The 24,857-nt window shown below is 46.9% G+C and overlaps 1 protein-coding gene across 7 annotated transcripts in view; it reads right to left on the reverse strand.

Annotated features, from left to right (window-relative positions):
• Positions 1-17,700: 17,700 nt before the first annotated feature.
• The window catches only part of Hdac11 (Histone deacetylase 11), a 98,336-nt gene continuing 91,179 nt past the window's right edge, over positions 17,701-24,857 (reverse strand). For all 7 annotated transcript variants that reach the window (XR_013319038.1, XM_077683248.1, XM_077683247.1 and 4 more), the window contains one exon: positions 17,701-17,991. Coding sequence is in view for 6 of the 7 variants with exons in the window: in XM_077683248.1 (XP_077539374.1) it covers positions 17,962-17,991 (30 nt within the window). In the remaining variant the exon portion in view is untranslated. The remainder of the gene's footprint in view (positions 17,992-24,857) is intronic.

Here is a 24,857-nt window from a genome sequence, read left to right on the forward strand (position 1 = left end):
TTTCAAATATCTAATTAGTTTTGATGTGAGGCAACCTTTTTTCTGCGTTAATTAAAAGAATTCCTTGATTGTTTTTGAGAACAGTATAAAAAAAAAACTATTCAACAAAAGATTGCCAGCAAGACATGAATTGATACCAGAAGTGGTGGAGAATGAAACGTGAAGCAGTTTTTTTGTTTTGCAATCACATACAAGTTTACACCAACTCTAACTTCTAGGTTTGAACTACTACTGCTAACCAATTAAAAATATTGCTAATTAAACAACTACTGAAACACAAAATGCAAAATCTGCTTCCCATATCGCATGGCTTACACATTCAGCTTCACAGTGCGAAAGAAACGATCATTTCTAGCTGCACTACATGCTGGGATGTACTATTGGCGTCAAATGAAACGCGAACATTAAAATATGAACCAGAACGTGCAAAATTGAAAAGTACTGTTCGTAGAGTTCATATAATGGCTTGCTATTGTTATGTTTTGGAAATCCCCTGTTTCGAACTTTGTTTTTGTAACTAAGCGACGCGTCATTTAACTTGCATGGAAAGAAATAGTGCTATTTGTGTGTTCAGGTTCATATTTTCGTGTTAGCGTTTCATTTGATGCTGATAGTACCTCTCGAGAGTTTTGTATCACTGCGATACCACTCGAGGCGAAAAAGTGTGGAATTATGAGAAAATAATTAATTGTTTATTAAAATTTGGCTTCTATGGCTTTTATAAGTCGGTGGCACTGTTCCACATATGGAATTCTTGGAGGAAAAACTGCAAATCAAGAGAAAAGTGATACCTGAAAAAATGCTTTTTTGGACAATTTTTTGGTCCCAAAGACCCATGTTCGACTGGAGTATGAGTCATCCTGTAGGTGATGCGACTAAGCAGCAGGGCCTGTTTGAGCTTGCTTGCAAGATTCATCCTCTCTGAGTACTGCGTGTTGGTGTCTTAGACGTTGAGTGAGGCATGTAAGTTGCGAACATGCTTTAGTGAGTTGGAGGCTAAGAACAGCACTCGGGCCATCACGATGCAAAGGAACGCCAAGATTACACAGAGCAGAAACTTGGGGGATAGGAGTGTTTTTAATCGCCAGAGTAGAATTTGATGGGGTTTCAGCAGGTCTTTCTCGCGTGCGTAAGCGAAGCATCAGTAGTGCAGACTTCTCGGCTTGGCAGCGTAGCCCTTTTGGTATGAGATACGTGTTGATTGTATCTACTATAGCTTGCTGTAGGGTGTCGTGTCGGCTCCAACTGACCTTGAATTGTCCACAGTATGATGTTGTCGGCATAGAGAGTGTAATGAAGGTCTGAGATTTGGTGAAGGTCTGAGATTTGGTGAAGTCTTATGGGTGAGTGGAGTAATTAGCATTGAAAAAGAGAGGTGATGTAACGGAGCCTCCAGAATTTTTTCTTCGCCTTTTTTGGCTGTAACAGCGCGTGTTGAGCCAACAGTCCGGTACAAAAGCCAAACATGGCATAAGGATACTGTCCGCTTGTTCAAGGTGCGTGGTGATTTTTGTATGTACCAAGTGTTCAAATGTTTTGCCAACAGAAGAGGTACAGGCGTAGTTGGAGGTTTGTGGATCTTCGGTATGAGGGTGATATCTGCTCGTCCACTGTGCAGGCCATTCAAACAGTGCTTGTGCGGGCTGTTGAGTTAGATAACAAAGCTGTTTTTCTTTGTAATGAATTCCTTGCTCTGGCTTGTATTTTTTTGTGTGCACTTTCATCCTTTCATGCTCTTTTATTACCTTTTTTGGCCCCAATCCTCCCCCGAAATGAAATCCTGGATACGTAACTGGTGGGTGGATGATGTTGCACCAAGAGATGTTTTTTTGCACCCCAACGCTCACGTGTCTTTCCCTTTGTGCTCGCATGCCACTATTAACTTGTAGCCCTGTTTCGCAAACAATGCTGCGTGCATTTGCAGAATTCCAACCTTCAAAGGTCGTCATCAGTGGTACAACTGACAGCAGGGCATTTGGGCACATGTGGCAATTAAATTTGGGTTTTGTTGAATTTATTTTGAGTGTTTTCTCAAAATAAATTTTCTGAAGTTTTCTGAAACATGCCCAATTAGCAATTAGCTCGTGATATTTTGCAGCACTAAATTCACTTCAAGTAAATCCTATGGCTAGTTTAGAAAATGTTGAACTCCGATCGATCCGGATGAGGAGGAAATAACTTTATGCGGTCGAAAGGGGAGGCCTATTTAGGCCTGTGGCATTCTAGACGACAGCCAAGATGCCTTAACACCTGGCGATGTCTTCCTTTGGATGGCCCACTGTTGGATTTCAGGCTTTTCGCTGTGCGGCACTGTTTCCCATTGCTCCTTACTAGTGATAATAAATGTTCCTTTTGAATTTTCGAACCCATGTCTCTGTATACTGGGGCGTTCCCATAGCATGCGAGCCAAGGTCGCAAGCTTTGGGCAGTGTTTACATCCAGCGTTGTCTATTTCCAAATGGAAGGGCCAGTACAGCCTTGGGTTTGGATAAGTGATCATCTTGAGACGTCTACACGCCACTTCTTGTTTCTTGGTGAGCGAGGGGCCAGCCGCCGGGTGGCTTCGTCTTTCCCCTTTGTAGTGAACAAGCACGTCTCGGCGAGAACAGACGCGATCTTTGGAGTTGTCTGTGGAATGTGTGCTGGGGCTCTTGGTGGGTGAGATCTCGGGCAGCCTCGTTGGCCCGTTCGTTGCCTTGTAGTGCCACATGTGCGGGGGTCTGGTGTTTTGGTTCGTCTCATGGCGGGTAAAGATCCTGCGCCTTCCGCTGGAAATTCTTCCTTTAGCAGATCGCTTGATGGGAATCGCTAATCGTTTTCCGCACTTGGGTAGCTGCTATATAGGGCTAGGGCAAAGGCCAGTTCTTCGCCCTCCTTTAGTTGTTTGGGTGGAGCAGGGTTCAAGAACTTTTCTCGAGCAGTCGGTAGCGGCTGAAACCATAGCTCCGCGTGGCTGTGTCAATACAAACAACGTGCGGATTTCCTCAAGTTCCTGGACTCACAGCTCTCTCCGCAGGGGTGGAGATGTTGTCGCCGACGGTATTCTCGTATAAAATGCGCAGGCTGTCTAATAGGTGTCTGCTCGCGGCTGTCTTGGTGAGGTGCTCTAGGTGCGCATTGTGTTGCACGGCTTGCGCCTTGATTTGTTCTTCGAAAGTGTTGCGCACACCCAACGCGTCATATTTTTCGTTTGGAGCGTACATGGGTATTCCTAGGGCTTAGTCATGCTCATTTCTTGATGAGGCTGCTTAGTTTGCAGTCATTTTAAAATATTTACGGAATTGTGGAGTTGTTAGGGGTTTGTGTGAGGGAGAGGCTGGAAGATGGGTACTTGTTGTTAAGGGGGGGATATGGCGATCCACCCGCCCCAGTTGACTGAACAGTTCGCAAACTGGGGTAACTTAAAATCTAAGCTGAATAAACTTGCGCAAGCGCTGTTGGGTAATGAAAATGTAGGTTTAAAACTATATTATGACCCTTGATCTAAATTCCTGCGGAGGCTAAATAAGTGATGGGAAGCGGCAGCGTCTCGCGGTGTCCTACGGCTACGGGTCGAATATGACAAGCGGGAGGTCGGCGGGGGAGCGGGGGCGATGCTACGATATGAACTAGACACTTCTAGCTTCACTGTACTATCAGATCCGTTCGCCCCTAACGAGATCCGCGGTTTGTTTGGTTTTAATAATCAGTATCCTGGAGTAGCTGCCTAGCGATGATAAATAAGGGTATCTAAACAAATGGCGTAAACATGCACAGCAAACCGCGGTATGTACGTGCGTTGCTTAAAATCAGCTGCCGACAGTTTTTACCTACGATTGCCTTTGTGCAGTCTCGCGGGCGCCGGCTGGCAGCTTGTTATGTAGCTTTGTGCTTTACACAAATATTGACGCCCAGGTGCAACACACGACGCGGGGCGCTGCGAGTTTCTCGCGCAAGCACGACCATTACCCAGGTCAGGTTAGTTTTTCCAGACTGCTCTCACACTACTGAAGTTCGCGTAAATCCATATCGCGGCCTCTCAACGCCGAAAGTACACAACAAACGTCTTCGAATCGAGCACGCATTAATAAAAAAAAGTAAAAGCATTGCACGCACGTCATTGGACTCGCCGGCCAATAAGATGGCTCTAGCGGCGCCGGAGTGCGCGGTGTGACGGAGAGACCGTTTCAACCCGGAGAGACCGTTTCAACGGAGAGACCGTTTCAACCAGAGGTGCAGTGTCCTGGTATCTGTACAACAAAGTGCGAGTGGTCTTGTGTTCTTTGATTTCCATATTACTCCACATTGGATTGTTTACCTGTGTATATATTAGTTAGTCTTTCAGTATGTTATTTGAATTTGAATGTTTGTACACCGACACGTACCTGAGGCCTGCTCTCAAATAAATTGGTGTCTGCTTAACTATCCTGTCTCACAGATCTGTAGCATTGCTGAGAGCAATTAAGTGGCTTATTAGCTACACCTTAGACAGACATAATGAATGATTCACACTGTTAAGGCAGAATTACAGGTACAAACAAGAAGTCGGTCACATAAACAATAAACTACCTACCTGCAAGATATTGCTTTTATTGCACTTTTGTGCATAAAAATATTGTTTTTTCTTTTGTTTCAAGTGTACTTATTGAATTTAAACTGGGAAACAGCGCTTTAAACGAGGACAGCGAAGAAGGAGACACAGACACTAGCGCTGACTATCAACTGAGCAATATTTTATTGCTTGCGGAAATATAAAGGAAGAATACAATGACGTCACATGCGTGAAAAAGAAAAAGAAAAAGAAAAAGAAAACACAAACAAACTACAGGCGCATCTGCTATGCCAAGATAACTCGAAATTACGTGTTCAAGTACACAAGTTCCTTCTGATACAGAGCTACGGAAGGGGTGCTTACGCAATCGTCGCCACGCTGGGCGATCTGCCACGCCTCGTAGATTTCGCGTGCGCGTGTGTCGCGGAACCTCTTGAGTATCTTAGTTTCTTCCAAACGCGGGGAGCACTTACAGGCTTTGCAGGCCTTGCAGTGCGTTGCCAAGTTGCTTCCTGTGCCGGTTTTAAGGGAGTACGCATGCTCCTTTAGGCGCTCGTTTAGGCAACGCCCGGTCTGCCCCACATACACACGACAAAAAAGGGGTGCTGCCATATTCCTCGGCCCATTCCAAGCTTACGAAGCGTGGAATAGCCCACTCCGCACTGTTGAACGCATTGGTTCGGTCGTGTCATCACGGAATGGAGTGCAGCCTGGACACGCAAGTGGAGCGGTTGAGGTCGGCAGGCTACCCACAGGCCTTGGTCCTTGGAATTGCGGAAGCGCTCCTGAAGAAAGTCCGCTCGACCCACGAGACCCAAGAAGACAAGCGAAAAAAGCCCCTAAGCGTCATACCGTACATCCACAAGGTATCCCACCGGATCAAAAAGGTCGCTGAAAAAGCAGGTGTGCGGACAGTGTTCTCGGCCCCGAGAAAACTTGGAAGTTTGTGTGCTAAGGTGAACTCGCCAGGGCGCAAAAATATGCGATGCATGACAAAGCACGCGAAGCGCTTCGTGGCTTGCCGCGACAGCGTCGTGTACGAGGTGCCCCTAGCATGTGGTCGTGTGTATGTGGGGCAGACCGGGCGTTGCCTAAACGAGCGCCTAAAGGAGCATGCGTACTCCCTTAAAAACCGGCACAGGAAGCAACTTGGCAACGCACTGCAAGGCCTGCAAAGCCTGTAAGTGCTCCCCGCGTTTGGAAGAAACTAAGATACTCAAGAGGTTCCGCGACACACGCGCACGCGAAATCTACGAGGCGTGGCTGATCGCCCAGCGTGGCGACGATTGCGTAAGCACCCCTTCCGTAGCTCTGTATCAGAAGGAACTTGTGTACTTGAACACGTAATTTCGAGTTATCTTGGCATAGCAGATGCGCCTGTAGTTTGTTTGTGTTTTCTTTTTCTTTTTCTTTTTCACGCATGTGACGTCATTGTATTCTTCCTTTATATTTCCGCAAGCAATAAAATATTGCTCAGTTGATAGTCAGCGCTAGTGTCTGTGTCTCCTTCTTCGCTGTCCTCGTTTAAAGCGCTGTTTCCCAGTTTAAATTATGAACCAACTAGCCCAAACCCAAACTTTAGTTACTTATTGAATTCTAATTTTACTTTCGCAGTTAATGGCCTTTTTGTACATTTGATTTTATATTATATATTTTGTTTTACATACCTGTGACATAGTATTTATGCCAATTGGCATACTATCGCAATAAAAAAAATGTGGGGTATGCTTGCTGTCATTCTAACTGTGTCTGATTAATGTGAAGTTGTGATGTACAGCAGCGGCAACGAAACATCCCAACTGTATGCGCCATAATGCAAGCATAATGTTTGGTACAAAGTTTGTTTACAGCAAGGCATTTTCAGCTGCTGCTGACACACACAAAAAAATGTAAAGTTCCTTTCAGGCCTTGGTAACTGTTGTGACTAACAATAGTGCAGTATAAGTGTGGCAGTTTCACATTTAATTTGTAAAATTGGTTGCGAACTCAGTATTCCAACACTGAAACTATGCAAGTCATTACGTTAACTTTGTTTCAGTGGATTCAGCATCTAAAGGTCCAACTAGACGAAAGGTCCAATAGTGGATATTCCGTCTCGGTGGTCATTCAGGCTCGATTGGACTTTCCGTCTCAGAGGATCTTTCGTCTCGTTAGACATTGAGGCTCTTACTATTAAATGAATGTCTGGAGCACTCTGAAGTTACCTTGAATGCCCTCTACCGCAATATAGTTGTGGGACCTTCTGCATTTTCACATGCAATACCTTTTACACGATAATTTGAAGTGAAATGTATGCCTGGCACCTCTGATTTACGTCATAAAATTTGAGTGCGCCTGCAACGCTATTGACGAAAGCAAGCTTGGTCGCGAGTACGTTGCCGAGGGTGCCGAAATATGACTCCAGTTTTTTCATTTGGACCTGTTTTATCATTCGGGCAAACCATCAGGGTTTTTCTCGTCGTTTTGTTGGAGTGCACTAGTATCAGTGAAAAAAATAATTTTCCCGACCTTCATGCTATGGCAGGCACACGAGCGCTAAGCAAACAGTCACATGTTCGTTCATCCAAAAAAAGGAGGGTGCTACGACAGTCGCCTGACACTCACCGTGTACGCGCGTGAGTGTCCGTCAACTGCTGGCAGACCGTAAGAAGCGGTCGATGCGGATGAGGGTTGTATATTCTCAGTTCGGTCTCATCAAGGCGTCGGTTTGATGTGTCATATTTGTCATCCAGGATTTCACATATTATTCAGTTATTGAGATAAAACATCCTACTTCAATATCTTCCCTTCTGATATTTCGTCTAAATTTCGTGCCCACTTATAAAAACGACGTTATTGTGCTTCACGCTGTCACAAGAGCAAGCCCATATACAAACTTCAAGCCTTGGAATTATCATAGTATTCACTTTTCAAAAACCGTCTTCTTTTCATCAATTCCCTTTCCTCATCTGTCCGCAGCAGTAGAAATTTGACGATGCCCTCAGCAGCATAGACTCAGCACCAGGACATGTGTTACATCGATAAATGGAACACTTCCTGAGCGTATGAAATGAAAATACGCTCAGGAAATGAAAATTTCCTGAGCGTATCGCTGCTCTGTTCGCGCTCAAACTTCACACGTCGCATTTTGTGGTCTATTTTGTTTGGCACTGGGAACAACAACAGTAGATACCTGTTTATTCTGCAAATACATAATATCGATCTTTGACTATGGCAAAATGGCGGCCATTATGGACGGGCAAGCTGATCTTGGATCGGTAGGGCCACCTGGGATATGCAAAATGAAATGAGTGATGACGATTCACGGTGGGAAAGAGCCGAACGAGGTAGCAGAGGATCAAAAAACCTCTTTTGTCAAAAAACCGGATAAAAAAACCGCTTAGGATGGCCACAAATATTTACACAGCAGCTAGTACAAATCATAATACTGTACTCCTGCGGTTCATTGTTGTCGATACCGGTTACCTGGTTTCAGATAAGCTGTCGTCTTCTGTGCCAGGTTACCTTACTTTCCGAAATAAGGCTTACAATTCTTTGTTCACGTTTGTTGCTTTGTTCTCGTTTTACTTCTATTACTATTCTGTGCGTAAGTGCCTGTGCTTGTGACAAGGTGCCACGAGATCATTCACAGCATACGAAAAGGCATATCCTGTTCACCCGCAGTGATCGATATGGCGTCATGTCACAAGTACAGAATGTTAGCCGTTCGGCTGGCTTGAGAGACAGGTAAGGTGTGCCGTACATAATGTGCCTTATGAGAAAAGCTTAAGTCGGATGATGTCTGGTTCCTTCACTCCTGCCCGTTTGTGCTTGGTGCGGTGGATGAATTTGGTTAGCTGAGTCATTGTGCGTTGAAGTTGGAGCCTGATCCGTCCTGTGGGATGGTGAGCACGAGTAGGCTCAAAGGCCAATTGCACTCAAGATTTCAACCCCCTGAAAATGTTATTTCCGCATAGTCGGCCTAAAAAGACTGCATGCATGCATAGTCAAAAAAGGACTAAAAGTTGGTCTTCTGGGGGACTACTTGACTTTGCCCCAATCATTACACCCTTTAGGAACAAAATGTGAGCGGACAAACGGTTAATCTGCCACCGGGTTGTTCAGTTGCCATACTCCCCAGGGATGGACAACTATACTTCAAACAAAGGAATGAACAAGAGAGAGCGCCAAGAGATGCTGCTCGAATGCAATTATTTATTTTCATAGCGGGTCAGATGATTTTGTGTGCACGTTAATTCTAGTAAACCATGAGCGCTTGACCCGTCGTCCTTCTTTACCGTCGTTGTCCAAGTCGCGCTGTGTTTTTTGAATCATTAAGGAGTGCTCCAGCTAAATCGAGAAGATAGCCCATACGTTGCTAATAGAATCAATTGAGCAGAAGTTCGTTTTTCTGGCCTAGGAGTAATTGGCGAAATTTTGTGATTTCCGGTCCAGTCTTCACACGCCATTAATCATATGATGGTACCCTGTGCCGCAAACAAACAGATTAGTCTTATAGATTTCCATAATCACAATCACACTTTCTTGTTTGTTTTGTGGTGTAACTATTTTTAGGAGGTTGACGAAAGCCATCCGGTACGGCACATTCATGTGCAACGCTTTATATTGACGCAAAGGTGAGGCCCGCACATGAACAGTCGCAACGCTCATTTTATTAACGTAGCGTAACATTTGGCACAACACGCTTGAACCTACCGCTATCGGCTTAATCTTCACAACAAATGCATGTCTTGAATAAAACAGTGCGCCTTAGTATTGTTGGACCCTTCGTATCGTTTGACATTCAGGCCAAAAGCGGTTTTTATGTAGCTTGAAATAAAATTCAAGAGAACAAAGAGCAGAATGCACATTTGGTGGACACTTCAATGCCCACAGGAGGATATATATTAAAAGGCGGGGGTAAGTGCGAAAGGGTTTAAGCGGAGGTTGTTCAGAGAACATGCCTGATTTACAGCATCCCTAAAAAGGCACTTGTAAAGTGGCCTTTTATAGTCCAGTATAATTTCTGGCTTTTTGTAAATGTAAAATTCGAACCTGTTATTAGATACAGAACCTACTTTTTGTCGTTCCTAAATATAAGTTACGACGTCCTAGTAAATTGGCAGAAGTCTAGCCTTCATGCTGGAATAGAATAAGTGCATGGACGAGGGATAATGAAAACAAGCGTCCTGCTGTCACCATGGTCTCCGTACCCTTTCCACCCTTTCTTTCACCACCGCCGCTGCCATCTTTCGTCCCCGCAACGCGCAGCATGTTACGCGGGTAGCAGCTCCGTTGGGCGAAACAACCTCGGGCGCTAACCGAACGCCAAAGCGATCGTAACTGACCAGCACAACCGCGCGATGCTTGCAGCGGCTGCCTGCAACAATCGCTGCCCATGCAAGCATCGCACTTCACCGCCAAGTGCGCCGACATGAAGAGCGACAGCACAAAGTAATCGGTACATAGGACATAACACACCCTCCACTCCTCCACATCTCATTTGCGCATTTACCGCAAAATCCGAATGTGGTAAGTACGTGGAGCTCTACGCTCCGATGCACAAAATCGAACCTCACTGTATTCGCCACATCACAGCACGGCGTTTGTTCGTGTTGTGATCTCTGGCACGTTGTTGCATGTCATTGCTGGTGGCAACGTGACTTGTAGGATAGGTACTGCAGAACTAGTGGTGGCAAACTTCGTCCTCAATTTTTCATGAGATGGATCGGTGTCGTCATGGTAACCGTTTCGTCGACGAGGGCTCAGCACGCCGGCTGCACCCGTGAGCTCCCAGCACAGCACACAACGCGAAGTCTAGCGTTTGCAGATCGAAGCTGCACTTGGTTTAAATAACCGGCCTTGACAAGGTAACACGCGGATAGCACTGACGTTTAGAGGGAGAAAATGGGGCGTCAAACAAACGCCGACGCCAACGTAGAGAAAACGCGCACGGCACGATTTGTTTTGGGCAAAGCAAGAACGTGACGAAACGATCTTTGTCACGTGACTTTTGGTCTTGACGTCACGACCTTTTTGATCACGTGCCAGGAGCGCGAGGGGGTGAGGGGTTGTCATAGAGATCGTGTGTGAAATGAGGCTCACCCGAGTTTGGCGCAGTAGGGGTGGTTCGGCGCAGGATGGCGCAGGTAAACAAAGTTTGGCGCTGAATGGCGCTAATGGCACAGCTGTTCCACCCCTGCGTCATGTATCGTACAAGCGACCATTTCAATAATGTTGCGTGTACATTACACATACAGAGCATCACGGTATTTGGTGCCGTTAGCTGCAACATTTTTTATGTGCTTTACGTTCAAAACTTTGGCCTAAAGTTCCCGCGGAGGTAAGTCTAGTTTTCAATTCTGGGTTCCGTCGGACGTAGCTATAGAAACTGGCCTAAAGTTCCATCGGACGTAACTCTAGTTTTCAATTTTGGGTTCCGTCGGACGTAAGTCTAGACACTGCGTTTTTTTTTCATTCGTTTCACTACAGTACACAAACTTATTTGTCATCGTTCTGGGTACCATTCCTGTCCAAGTCAACTCCGTGCTTTCCATCAGGCTTGTTGACCTTTGGCTTCACCTTCTGCCGCCTCAACCACGCAGCACCTCTTGCTACACTGTCTGTTCAGCTTTGACAGCCAACTCTGCTAACCTTCCTCGCGCGCCTCTGGCACGTAGCCTGGCTCAATGGTTTCGCTAGCACCGGCCGCCTTACGATTTCACCCGTCACTCTCCGCTTGCGCGCTGCTCCTTGCCCCCTACGAACTGGCAAGCCGCTAAGGGCATCACCTCTTCTAAGACATGAGCTACCGTGCTCACCTTGCTCAGTGTGAGCCGATCCTTATTGCCTGCTCTCATCTTGACCATTCTTCTGCTTGTCTTTCTAGCTTTCATTGTTCGCTGGGCAATTTTTCCTGTTAACCTCACTTTCTCATTATGGCTGCACACCAGTCCACGCCTTACGCAGTCTTCCTCCCTTTTCTTCGAAAGCTCACTAGGGGAGTCATGCTCCTTCTCGCTATGTGAGCGTGTGGTAAGGTGAACGGAAAGCGTGTGTGGCCAACCCCTAGGACGGTCAGATGGCTGGATCAGGCTGTGGGAAGAGGAGGAAGACGAGGAAGAAAGAGGGGACCGGGTAACCGAAACTGCCCGATCAGTGGTTAGGGCCGGCGTCTTGGATCTCCAGGCCGGCGAGAAGACACGGCGTACCTCTCGTCCTTCGTCCGGAGGAGCGCTCAAACAGCCCTGGTGCCCGGTTGCCTCGCGGCGTAGGCCCGAGGAACTCAACTTCTCAGCAGTCTCGGCCAGTCACCGACGCTGACATCCGAGCCGGGACTGGGGTTTGGTGAGACGCCGAGAGGACATTCTCCAGAGACTTGTGTTTGGCGTAACTGCCCGTCTGTGTGTGTTGGGTGCTGGGAACTATTCGCCAGTCTTTCATTTCGTGGTCTCGTCTTTGTGTTGGAAATACAATTGTGGCAACGTGCAACGGAGCGAGTCGTAGGTCTGGTGCGAGATACTAGTTTGACTCCTGATCATTACAAAAGTGGCGAGCCTGCCAGGATCCAGCTAGCATACTGACCGATACGACTTCCGTACCGTACAGAAAGACCACCATGGACCTCGAGAAGCTGACAGCGCTAGGCGTCCAGTACGGCCTATCTGGGCATGAGCTCCGCGAGTGGGTTGAGAAGGAACGCGCCAACCAGCGCGCTGAACGAGTCGCTCAGCGGGAAGCAAACCGCGAGGAGGACGAACGACAGAAGGCCGCGGACGAACGACAGAAGGCCGCGGACGAACGACAGAAGGCCGCGGACGAACGACAGAAGGCCGCGGATGAACGGCAGAAGGCCACGGACGAACGGCAGAAGGCCGCGGACGAAAGGCGCAAAGAGCTTCTGTTGCTGGAGCTCCGACTTCGGGAAACGCCGGCAACTGCAGGGACCCACGAGAACGGCGTTGGACCGGTCGGCACGACACCCCCTGGGGCCGTGGTCAATCCTCACAAGCTTCTCCCCATCTTTGACGAGCGCCGCGATGACCTACATGCATATCTACAGCGCTTTGAGCGGGTAGCTACTGCACAAGAATGGCCACCAGAGAAATGGGCCACGGCCATCAGCATGTGCCTCTCTGGGGAAGCTTTGACCGTCATAGGCCGTCTTACAGCAGAAGAATCGCTAGATTACTCCGCAGTCAAAAAGGCTCTATTGCAGCGCTTCCGCTTCACTGCCCAAGGCTACCAGGAGAAGTTCAGGGGAGCGCAAGCCATGGACGGCGAGACTGGACGACAGCTGGCTGCCCGGCTCTCAGGATATTTTGACCATTGGATCGAGATGTCAGGTGTGCCGAAAACGTTCGAAGGACTCAGGGACCTTATCGTCTCCGAGCAATTTCTTCGATGTTGCCACGCGAAGCTAATTGTGTTCCTGAAGGAGCTAGACTGCAAGACGCTGAGTTCTCTCGCGGACCATGCCGACCGCTTCCTGGAGGCCCAAAATATTACTAACCTTGGGGATGGCAGTGAAGAGCCGCCCAGAGACGGAAGTCATGCTCAAAAGAAGTCGCTAAAATGCTACTTATGCAACCGCACCGGCCAAACTGCCCCCGACTGTCACGTCCCTTTTAGAAACCCGGCTAAATGCAAGAGTTGCGGCAAGTCAGGGCACAGCGCTGAAGAGTGCAAAAACGAACCAACCGACCCGGAATATTTTGTCTCGTGCGCCTTCACACGGTTTTCTCAGGGTCATCCAAACCGGGTCTCCACTGCTTCCTCTAGGAACGCAGACGAAACATCAGACTTCTATAGCCGAGGGGACTACAAGGCGCCTCGATTTCTAGCAGACGGCCTACCCGTTGTTGAAGGGCGTGTACTCGGAAAACCTGTACGCGTTCTAAGGGACACGGGCAGCAACACCGTTATTGTTCGGCGCAGCCTCATTCCCGACAAGAGGTTTTCCGGAAAAACAAAGGAAGTCTTCTTTCTGGACGGGTCGGCGATGCAGTTACCAGAGGCGAAGATTCACGTTGACACGCCCTACTTCACAGGGGAAGTCAACGCCATTTGCATGGTAAACCCCACTTACGATCTCGTTCTTGGTAACGTGGCTGGAGTACGAGCAGCACTGAACCCAGATCCGTGCTGGGAGAGCACAAGCAGCCGGGACAAAAAACAGATTGAGCCTTTGAAAGAGGAAAGGCCACCAGCCGTTCCAGTGCTGATGTCTGCCATTGTCAAGGCGCGGAACAACAGTCGTTTTTCCAAGAAACTAGGAGTTATGAGCTCTCTTTCGAAGGACGAGATAGCTCAACAACAGAGCAGCGATCCTTCATTGAAATGGTGCCAGCGGAAAGTCGGCAAGCGAGTTTATTACCGCAAGGGCCACTACAGCAACTTCCTACAGGAAGACAATATTCTGTACCGGCAGTACCACCGAGTGTTGGGTGAAACGTACAGCCAGATCCTTGTGCCTAAGCCGCTGCGAGAATCGGTCATTCGAAGCTCACACGAAAGTACCCCGACCAGTCATCTCGGGGTACGGCAAACGCTTAACCGAGTGCTAAGAGAGTTTTACTGGCCTGGCGTCAACGTTGACGTGCGGCGGTTCGTCGCATCGTGTACCACCTGTCAGCGAACATACTCTCCAAAAGAATCACCGCAAGGAGGTGGCGCAGGTGTCATGGAAACCAGCTGGACCCATAATCAACGAACCCTTTAAGACGTTTTTTGGTGGGACTGAGAATAGTTGTTATAACAACTTTCTTAAAAGGGGGGTAATTGTGGTAAGGTGAACGGAAAGCGTGTGTGGCCAACCCCTAGGACGGTCAGATGGCTGGATCAGGCTGTGGGAAGAGGAGGAAGACGAGGAAGAAAGAGGGGACCGGGTAACCGAAACTGCCCGATCAGTGGTTAGGGCCGGCGTCTTGGATCTCCAGGCCGGCGAGAAGACACGGCGTACCTCTCGTCCTTCGTCCGGAGGAGCGCTCAAACAGCCCTGGTGCCCGGTTGCCTCGCGGCGTAGGCCCGAGGACCTCAACTTCTCAGCAGTCTCGGCCAGTCACCGACGCTGACATCCGAGCCGGGACTGGGGTTTGGTGAGACGCCGAGAGGACATTCTCCAGAGACTTGTGTTTGGCGTAACTGCCCGTCTGTGTGTGTTGGGTGCTGGGAACTATTCGCCAGTCTTTCATTTCGTGGTCTCGTCTTTGTGTTGGAAATACAATTGTGGCAACGTGCAACGGAGCGAGTCGTAGGTCTGGTGCGAGATACTAGTTTGACTCCTGATCATTACAGAGCGCAAGATTGCCCACTGGGGGGCTCGCACAGCCTTTCTGCCTGCGTCAGCTTTCTCCTGCACCACATCCCTGTCTGATTGCTTCTTCTGCGCGCTTTGGTTGACTGCCAAGCATTCATTTTCACAGTGCGGTCCTGCTTGTTCCAGAAAGTCGGTACACGACTCTGCACAAGCTCAAACCCCGCTTGGATCGTTTGACTGTCTCAAGACGCGTCATGGCCCTTTTCAGCGACACTGGCAGCCTGTGCCACTGGACTTTTCTGACGGCCCGCAGCTAAAGCCTTCTTGCCGGTTGCTATCCCTACCAGCACACGGAGGAGAATACACGTCATCCTCCGTCAATGATTGCGCAGAGAAACTGGACCAACACAAGTTATCATAATAACATGAAGGCATCACCCCTTCCGCGCCGTGATTATTCTCAGAGCGCTCGTCTCTGTGCGCCTGGCCTGCCGCCGCGCCACATACGGCTGATTCACCGCCTTGCGCTTCGAACGCGCCTTTCTCCTCAGAGGCGGTCTAGAGCAACAACTGTTTTCTTTGCGTCCATTTTTACACACAGCCTCATCGTCATCTGCGACCTGACTTCTATCTCGCGTGACTCATCGTTCTCGCCGGTCCACGTGCCTTCTGTCTCACGTGCGGCGCATTCACCATTCTTTTCGCGTTCCTTTTCATCGAGGAACCGCTTTTGTTCTGCATGCGCTCATTGCAACTCTGCCCATTTTAATGCAATTGCTCTCCTTTTCTCCTCCTCAATGCTTTTCTCTGCCTCAAAATTGCTTTCGTCTGCCAAAAACTTTTCTCCCACCTCTGATCTTTCGTTCTCTTTGTGAGATTCTGCTTCTGAGAAACTGCTTCTTGTTCAAACCTCGCGTTTGAACCAACGTCAACACCCTTCTCAAATCCATTCTCGCAGCTGGTAAGAGTGGGCCCGATGGAAATATCCGTGGTGAGGATAAATCTATCCTGGCAGGCTCGCCAATTGTTTTTATTGTCACGTGAACGGATGGTGAGGTTGTCTCGACCAGTTCAGAGATGGACGCAGCAAAGCCGTTGACATGTTCAACAAAACACACATTCAAGCACACTTAGAAAAACCATAACGCAGGGCACTCAAGAATCAATTGCACAAAAACTATAACCAATCAAACTCCTGACTAAATATCTCAAAATACAATTCAAATCACAACTCAAAATTCTCTACAATAAAGTCCTACACCATTAGATGAACTACCCTAAATCCATCACCTTTTACGTGATCTCTCTACCATCAAACTCCCTAGCTGTGTCCTATGAATTCGTCCCTATTGGACTGGCCTACCCCGGTCGTCGGCATGACGTGTCGCACCCTTGCGTAGCCACGATCCTTGTCTCGCTTCGGTGCCGGCGTTCGATGCGCGCAGTCACTCCTTGGACGGCATGGGCTCCGCGCGTCCTGACTTGTTTCCTCTGTGGATACCTCTTGGTAGCCGCTCCCGCTGGAGGCCCTTGATGCCGGCGTTTGACGCGCACGATCATCCCTTGTGCGGCATGCTTCCTCGGTGGCTGCCTCCTGGTAGCCGCTGCCGCTGGAGGTCCCAATTAGGCTCGGCACGGACGTAGCCTTTCGGGGCTGTCGAGACGAAGGTCGACAAAGCGGGTACGTTGGCCGCAGGTGCCCGACCGCTGCCGCTGGGGCCACGAAGACACAGGTTCGTGATGCGCCTATGATGTTGCAGCCGATGCGAAGTCAACCCGCTCCCGCCCAGGCTTGGCAGGCATAGTCGTTGGCCTGGCCACGTCCCCCTGGGTCGGTCCGTGAAGCTCACGTGCTCTTTCCGCCTCCTGGATCCTTGCCTCCCGGTATCTTGCCTCCTCGCTCTCTTTGTGCGCCCCGCTTTTATCCCCTCTAGGCTCTCTCGCGGCGCACTCTCATTGGCTCCTTGCCTTTCCCATGTCCATATATGGCCATCACGCCACTGGTCTCCTGCGCGGCGTTCTATGATTGGATGACAAGTGCGCTACCATATTTACCCATGATGCCTCGGTGTTTCGGCGCTAGCGTTCGCTCATTGGTGCGCTCCTGGCGCGCACTTCAAATTTCCGTTCCTTTGTTCTTTTCTTTCACTTTTTTGCGGGGTTTTAGTACATCCCCTCTCGGGGGGTGCCCTCACACATGACAATTGGGAACTGAGGTTCCTAATAAAAGAATGCATTATCACGAGGTGTGAGAACATTTTAAAAGCACTGTCGCTTATAAGGTATGCCCGTCCTCACAAGTAAACAGTTTGCTTATGCTCCCATGTAAGCAGCTCTCAGGCTCTCATTCTTTGTCGACGATGGACACCCTTCCCCTTTTATTTGGTGGCATTGATGCGTTCAATGGTTTTAAAGAAAGGGTAAGAAGAACATCACGCACATAACTGTGTCGAAACTTCAGCAGCAGTGCGCACATAATATCCCAGCACTATTGATGGCTTGTGGCCCCCTTACGACTGGTGGCGTCCCAACAGAAGCCTTTGTCCCTATGTCAACCTTCAGCCAGAGTTTCGTGACCACTAAAGAGCTCTGTCAGTGGCAATTTAGTGTGATACTATGACACTAGCAGACGACGACTGTGATCAAAAGAATGCAGTGCTACCTCCGATAAAAAAAAGGGACATTGAATGCATCGCGCTGCTGCACCAGCCACAAGAGACATTACTGGCATTAAAAATGCGTTTCAAGACTCACGCCAGCAGCACTTACATTAGCACGTCTTCTAATTCCAGATTGTCTTGTTTGGGCATCGTGTTGAAACTCATCACGTGGTATATAATTGCGTATGAAGTGAGCAGCTGAATCTTCCTTGTGACGTCGGAGGTTGATATTATAAAAGCACTTGCAAGTATTGATGAATGGAAATATTGGGTCAGAGTAACGAGATAACGTTTATTAGCATAAATTATTATATACAATATGCACGCCCAGGAGTTGACGTGGCAGATACAACAGCAGTGCTAGTGTAATTTCGGTGTAATCTTCAGTAAATAAGCATCGCCAAGAGTTGGCATGCAGTGAATGTAGGTGAATGTCCAAAATATGGTTAATAATAAATCGGCTGACCAGGGCTTGCATTCCCTTAAGCACAGCTACGGCCGCTACCATACGCTTGGCTTTCTCTCGTGGGGTATCACTTCTCAATGGAAGACGAGCTTGTTTCCTGAAATAAATACAGCACTGGATCAGAAATATTGCTTCCATTGGCCCAGTGAAGGCTACAGCAAGTACGGGGCAACCAGCTATGTAGGCAATGCGTACACAGGAAGCACTCAATTTTATGACAGTACAAAAACTCGCCAGTACTGTCGGTCTAACTGAATCATTTTACCGTTACTACGGCATATTTCAGCACTGGAGCCAATTACATGCCTATCAGCAATGCGAAATCAGCAATGTCTTTCTATACAGCAGGCCAAAGATTAAAGAAGATGTATGGATTATAAAGGAAAGAGAAAACAAAGTGGACTAAAATGTGAATTCAACGCACGCAAAAAGATATGTTTGCATAGAAGACATGAATTGTCTTTACGGAGAGCAATGAAGCCACATGAGGCACATAAAAGGTGTCCCGTAGATGTTCTCAAGAATGGCAAATGTTTACGGTGCAAAATGACAAGGACGAAAAGGTGGAACGGAGCAACACAATCACGGCCTCAAGCTCTTTACTGCTGGGCAAATAGGTTTAATTCTCTCTCTCACTCTCTTATTCTGTTTTACTTTTTCATTGGTGTTGTTACACGATGCAAACATTTGCAATGCATTATAACAAGCCCAGCTGGTTGTTATGCACTCAATGCAGTGTAATGGAGTGATCTAGTGCTCCGAACTGAAACAGACAAAACAGGTGGCGAAGCAGCAGTTTCAGCAACAGACGTGGGAAGCTCCCTGTTGGGGGATTGTGGAGGGCTTAGAAAGCGACATGCAATGAAATCCCAATAAAGCACAGCATGCACCGAGCAGGCCAGTAAGGTGTTAAGAAGGCGTTTAGCATGAGCTAAACGCCTTCATGCTTTGTTTTGGGTATGTCATAGCATTTGAACCCTTGTTTGTTCACTGCCGTGGCTGCTGATCCCCATTTCTGTTGTTATCTGCTTGACATTTGTGTGGTTTATTGAGGCATGGGGATCGACGTAGTTACCTATAGCATCCGTATTGGTGCCTTCAGTAGTAGTCGCAGGATCAAGACTGCTCTACCAACTGAGCGCTCCTCTGCCTCAAACCTCCTGTGGCACTGTCAATTTGCTTCGCGCTGCTTTTACTCTGTTCTGGTGCCATCGAGGCCAACCCTGATCCCAAGATAGATGAAGTATGTGCGCTTCTCAAGGAATTGATGGAAACCAGCAAAAAGGAATTTGAGGCCACTGCAAGCATTCTGAAAGAAATCACGCGAGATGTCGCTGATAGTAGGTTCTGAGTCTGCGCTGTTGGAAAGAACCTACCTATCGTACCAGAAATTGGCACTGGGGTTAACGCTGTTGATGATTCCCCGGAAGAAGTTAAAATGACTTTATCACGCACGAATGGAGACCTGGAAGACGTGGTGGATGACTTGAATAACCGTTCATGCCGAAATAACCTACTAATCAAAGGCTTGAGAACGAAATGCGGTCACTGACCAAGTCAAGGTGAAAAACACAGAGACGTTTCGGAACCCGTACGGGTTCCGAAACCCGAAGACGCGCTGGCATCCCATACGTTCCTCGGGGTGAGCGAAGCTTTAAGCCGTATCTTTTCAACGTATGACCTTCGCGTTGCCCACATGCCGTCCAACAAGCTGAGGGATCAGCTCGTGAACGTGTAAGATCGCTTGGACAGCAAGAGATACCCCGGTGTTGTCTACAAGATACCATGCGCAGACTGTAGCTGCAGTTACATCGGCGAAACTGGCAACTTCAGAAGGAGATTAAAGGAACACCAAAGGGACGTGGGCAGCAACAAGAAAGCGTCGAATGCCCTGGCCGAGCATGCCGATGATCACGGTCATTCCATCGACTGGGATAACGCCGCTATAATAACAAAGGAAAAGAACCCAGCCACGAGATTACTTTTGGAATCCGTGTTCATTCAAAAGACCAAGGACACTATCAATAGGACAGATGGCAATCTGCCGGCAAGCTACACCCGTTCATTACGTCACATTTTAGAATAAGAAGCGACTTACGGCTCTTGCCTGCTTAGTGTGATCAAGGAACCCGTACGGGTTCCGAAACGTCTCTGTGTTTTTCACCTTGACTTGGTCAGTGACCGCATTTCGTTCTCATCATGATACCTGACCAGACGAACTTTCGTCGAACTCTTGACTACATAATCAAAGGCTTAGCGGAAGTCGAGAAGGAGGACGATGAGGCCAGAGAAAAGTCAGTCAAAGATTTCCGTTCCACTCACCTAAACATAACCTTGCAGCCTGGGGACATTGAACGGGCGCACCGAATCAGGCAGCCTGGTTATGATTTCACACGTCCGATAATCAAGTTCCTAAACTTTAACACGAAAGACACAATCCTTCGAAATGCGTATAAGTTTAAAGATGTTGAACCGAAAGTATGGCTCGAGGAAGATTTCTCTCCCAAAATTCAGTTTGCACGTAAAATGCTGCATGACTTCGCTAAGGAAAACAAAGGAAAGGATGACTGCTACTCCATACGCTATAACAAGCTCGAACTTAAAGGGCACATTTACTGCTATGACACTGTTTCCGCACGTGTTGTCCAAGCAGACCCACCAAAAGTCCGTACTGCACAATGAGAAGTCCGAATTGAGCCCGCTAAAAGAACAGTGCATACCTTATCTGTTCTTATCGCAAACTTTCGTAGCATTATAAATACAGTTGATACTTTGCTGTCAATTACTCACACGTGTTCCGCTGATATTATAGTAGGAACCGAAACTTGGCTCAGAGATGATATACACAATAGTGAATTATTGCTCCCAGATTACTTTGCAGTTTTCCATAAAGATAGAACTACCCAAGGGTGGTGTCTTGATAGCAATAAGAGCTGTTTATTAACCTTCACATGTAATAATTGATTCCCCCCTTGAATTACTGTGCGTTAGAACACAGTTCAAAGGCAGCACATGTATTATTGCTGTGTTTATCGTCCTCCTGACAGTAATACAGACTTTGTAGATCGCCTCACCGACGTGCTTGAAATGATTTACAATAAATTCTGTGTGCTGTTGCTAGGCGGCGATTTCAACTACCCCACCATAAACTGGACCACACCACCTTCGCTATCAACACCTGCCCGACCAGAGGTGTCTCGCTTTCTCCACGCGCTAAGATTGTTTCACTTAACCCGGCTAATAAAGGAACCGACGCGAGGCGAACGCATCATCGACTTACTTTTAATGAACAGTCCCGATAATGCTGTCACACGTGTTATTGATGAGATTAGCGACCATAGAGTGATACATTGTTTACACCCACTTACTCTTCCTAATAAGAAAACAAAGCTTAAACGTATACTCAATTATAAGAAGGCCGATCGTGAGAAAATGAACTGCATGTTAACTGATTTTTCCACCTCTTTTGAAAATGAGTTTGACTCTCGCACAACTAACGAAAATTGGGTAATCCTCCGTGAACTGCCAGTTGAGCTTGTTGGTACAGATTCATGATTGTAAAAGCACTACTTGAAAACGACGACGAAGGAAGAGACACAACACGGAGCGCTCCGTGTTGTGTCTCTTCCTTCGTCGTCGTTTAACAAGTAGCGCTTTTACAATCATCCTCCGTGACTTCTTAAGAAGGTTGAAAATAAGTGTATACCAGAGATTTCCTTCAAATCAAGATCTAATGCTCCCTGGTTTACAAAGAAAGTAAAGCATTGCTTAAACAAAAAGAAAAGAGCATATAAAAAGGTCTCTCAAAGCAAATGTGATCAAGCTTGGAAATGATATAAAGAATTAGCTCGTGAAGCCGAAAGAACACTCCAAGAAGCAAAAAATTATTATTTCAATGATAAGCTGCCTAATTTGTTGAAATCTGACCCCAAAAAGATTCGGCCGAAAGATGTCGATGGTGTAGTTACTCTGAAGGATTCAAATGGTCTCACTGCGCCCAATGAATTATGTCCTGATATTCTGAACAAAACATGTAGTGAGTTTTTGTCAATGAACCACCACTTGATGAGCCCTGCACAGTTGCTAGTTGCACGATAACGCACCCAAGCGAGCCTATAACCGTCACTGTTGCAGGTGTACTCCGCGCTATTGACAGGTTCCCTCTTAACTCCAGTCCTGGACCGGATGGTATCGTACAAAACTGCTGAAACTAACTTCCCATGTATCATCGTTCTTGTTGTCATTATTATTTCAACAATCACTGGATACTAGCTGCGTTCGTGATGATTGGAGGATTTTTCATGTTGTACCCATATTTAAATCTGGTGAGCCATCCTGTCCAAGCAATTACCACCCGATATCACTCACATCAGTTTGTTGCAAGCTTCTAGAGCATATAATTTACTCACATTATGTGCCACCTTAATGCAAATAATTGGTTATTGGAAAATCCACATGGCTTCAGGTACAAGTGCTCCTGCCAAACGCAGTTGTTCGAACTAACCACAGATTTACACGATTCTTTGCACAAATCACTTTACACCGACGCCATATTTATTGACCTGTCCAAAGCCTTCAATCGTGTACCCCATAAACGGCTAATTACGAAAAGAAACGGACTCAAGTTAGATGAAAAAAACCAGTCAATGGATTAATGAGTTTCTATGCAGTCGTACTCAGTCAGTACGTATAAATGATAACCTATCCAATTATTGTCCAGTTATATCAGGGGTTCCGCAAGGATCGGTGTTGGGCCCCTTATTATTTCTTATATATATTATATTAATGACATAGCGAATAATATCAATTCAACAATAGGGCTGTTTGCCGATTTTTGTGTGTACTGAGAGCGATGTAGTGATTCTGCAAAAAAATTTGAATACCCTCGCGGATTGGTGTCGCATATGGAAAATGGAAATCAATGCAGAAAAAAACTAACTCGTGACTTTTTCTTCCCTGTTAAAACCTCCATCTAACATATATACGCTGCGCAGTAGTATAATTGAACGAAGCCCTTTTTTCAAATACCTCGCTGTCATTTTCACGTCCGATATAAGTTGGAATATGCACATTGAACGTATCACTAATAAGGAACTCGAAAATCTTGGTTTTCTGAAGGGCCGTTTACACCTAGCAAATAGTGACACAAGTCTTCATGCGTACATTTCCATTACCTGAGCTACACTCGACTATGCCTCAGTTATTTGGCACCCTCACACCAGCTCCCTTACAGATTGTATTGAATCCATCGAAAATAAGGTGGCCCGTTTCATTTTGCGCTCTTACATTTCATTTCATTTTATTACCTTAAAGGTCCCCGGAGGGACATTACATAAGGGGTGGGGTTACAAAAAAACCATGAATTAGTTTGAAAAATGGCTTGTGACGCTATGCATAAATGTTGATGGACAGGTGATTGCTGCAAAATGGTGAGGGAGGTCATTCCAGTCTTTTGCTGCACGAAGAAAAAATGAGGCAGCAAAAGTAACGGTGCGGGAACGTTGACGGGTAACTTGAAAGATATGGACACTGCGATATGATCTGCGAAATGCGGGGGAGATGTAAGGTTCGATTGCAAGTGGACTGTGAAAACGTTTATGAAACAAGCAAAGGCGGCGGAAAGACAGAGGTGACAGGCCAATTTCTACTTTTAAAGATGACACGCTAATGTGATAGGCATATGAGAAATGAATGAATATAGTAGCACGGTTTTGGAGTGATTCGAGTGCAGTAATGAGGTACGCGTGTTGTGGGCTCCAAATTGACGACGCATATTCGAGCTTGCTTCTTACGAGCGATTGATAAGCTAGCAATTTTACATGGCGAGGTGCGCTGCGCAGATGACGTTTTAGGAAGCCGAAAGTATGATTAGCAGCTGCGATGATAGTCCGGATATGCTCATTCCAAGTTAGGTTACACCACAAAGTTAGGCCAAGGTATTTGTATGATTGCACAAGTTGAACCTGAGTGTTATAAATTATGTAGGAAGTGGTCAGCGGGTTATGGCGACGCTGAAACGACATAAGTTTACATTTGTTAGGAATTAAGTTCGATTACCAGTGTTCACACCAACGCTGTACTTGGTTAAGGTCACTTTGGAGGCTAATTTGATCGGATGCATTAGTTACTGTGCGGTACAAAACTCAGTCATCAGCAAACGTGCGTATGTTGCAAGTTAAGTTCGTTGGAGGTTCGTTGGGAGGTCGTTAATATATATTAGAAATAACAAGGGGCCAGGGACAGAACCCTGAGGGACACTTGATGTAACTGGAATAAAATTGCAGAGCTGATAATTTACAAGGACAGATAGGGAACGGTTATTTAAAAATTCTTGGATCAAGATTAAGACTGCGGGGTGTAAGTTTAAGTGGGAAAGTTTCAGTAACAGGCGTTTATGGGGTACCTTACCAAATGCTTTGGTGAAATGTAGAAATATGGCGTCGGTTTGAAGGTTATTCTCGAGATTGGAATGAAGGTCACGGATAAAAAGTGCTAGTTGGGTTTCGCATGAAAACCCTTTTCGGAAGCCATGTTGTGCAGGATGAAAAAAATTAGCCTGATCAAGAAAACTGATAATGTGAGCGAATATGACGCGTTCCGTGATTTTGCAAGGCACCGACGTTAAGGAGATGGGACGATAATTTAGAGGCGAGTTTTTGTTCCCGGTTTCGAAGACTGGAATGACCTTCCCTTTTTTCCAATCGTCGGGCAGTTGGTCTGTTGCGAGTGACTGCGAAAACAATAAGCACAAATATTCGCCACAGACATATACAGTGTTTTTAAGGAACTTGGAGTTAATATTGTCAACACCAGTGGAGGACGACAACTTTAGGTTGTTTATTATAGATATTATACCAGACACGGAAAATGTGATGGATGGCATGAAGAGTTCGATAGTGGAAGTCGGCATGAAAACGGGAAGGTCTGTTTCTTTTGTGAACACTGATACAAATGCGTTATTAA

The sequence above is a fragment of the Haemaphysalis longicornis genome, unplaced genomic scaffold (genome assembly GCF_048455015.1).
Source record: "Haemaphysalis longicornis isolate Haplotype H1 unplaced genomic scaffold, Haemaphysalis longicornis Haplotype H1 scaffold_9, whole genome shotgun sequence".
Taxonomy (NCBI): Eukaryota; Metazoa; Arthropoda; class Arachnida; order Ixodida; family Ixodidae; genus Haemaphysalis; species Haemaphysalis longicornis.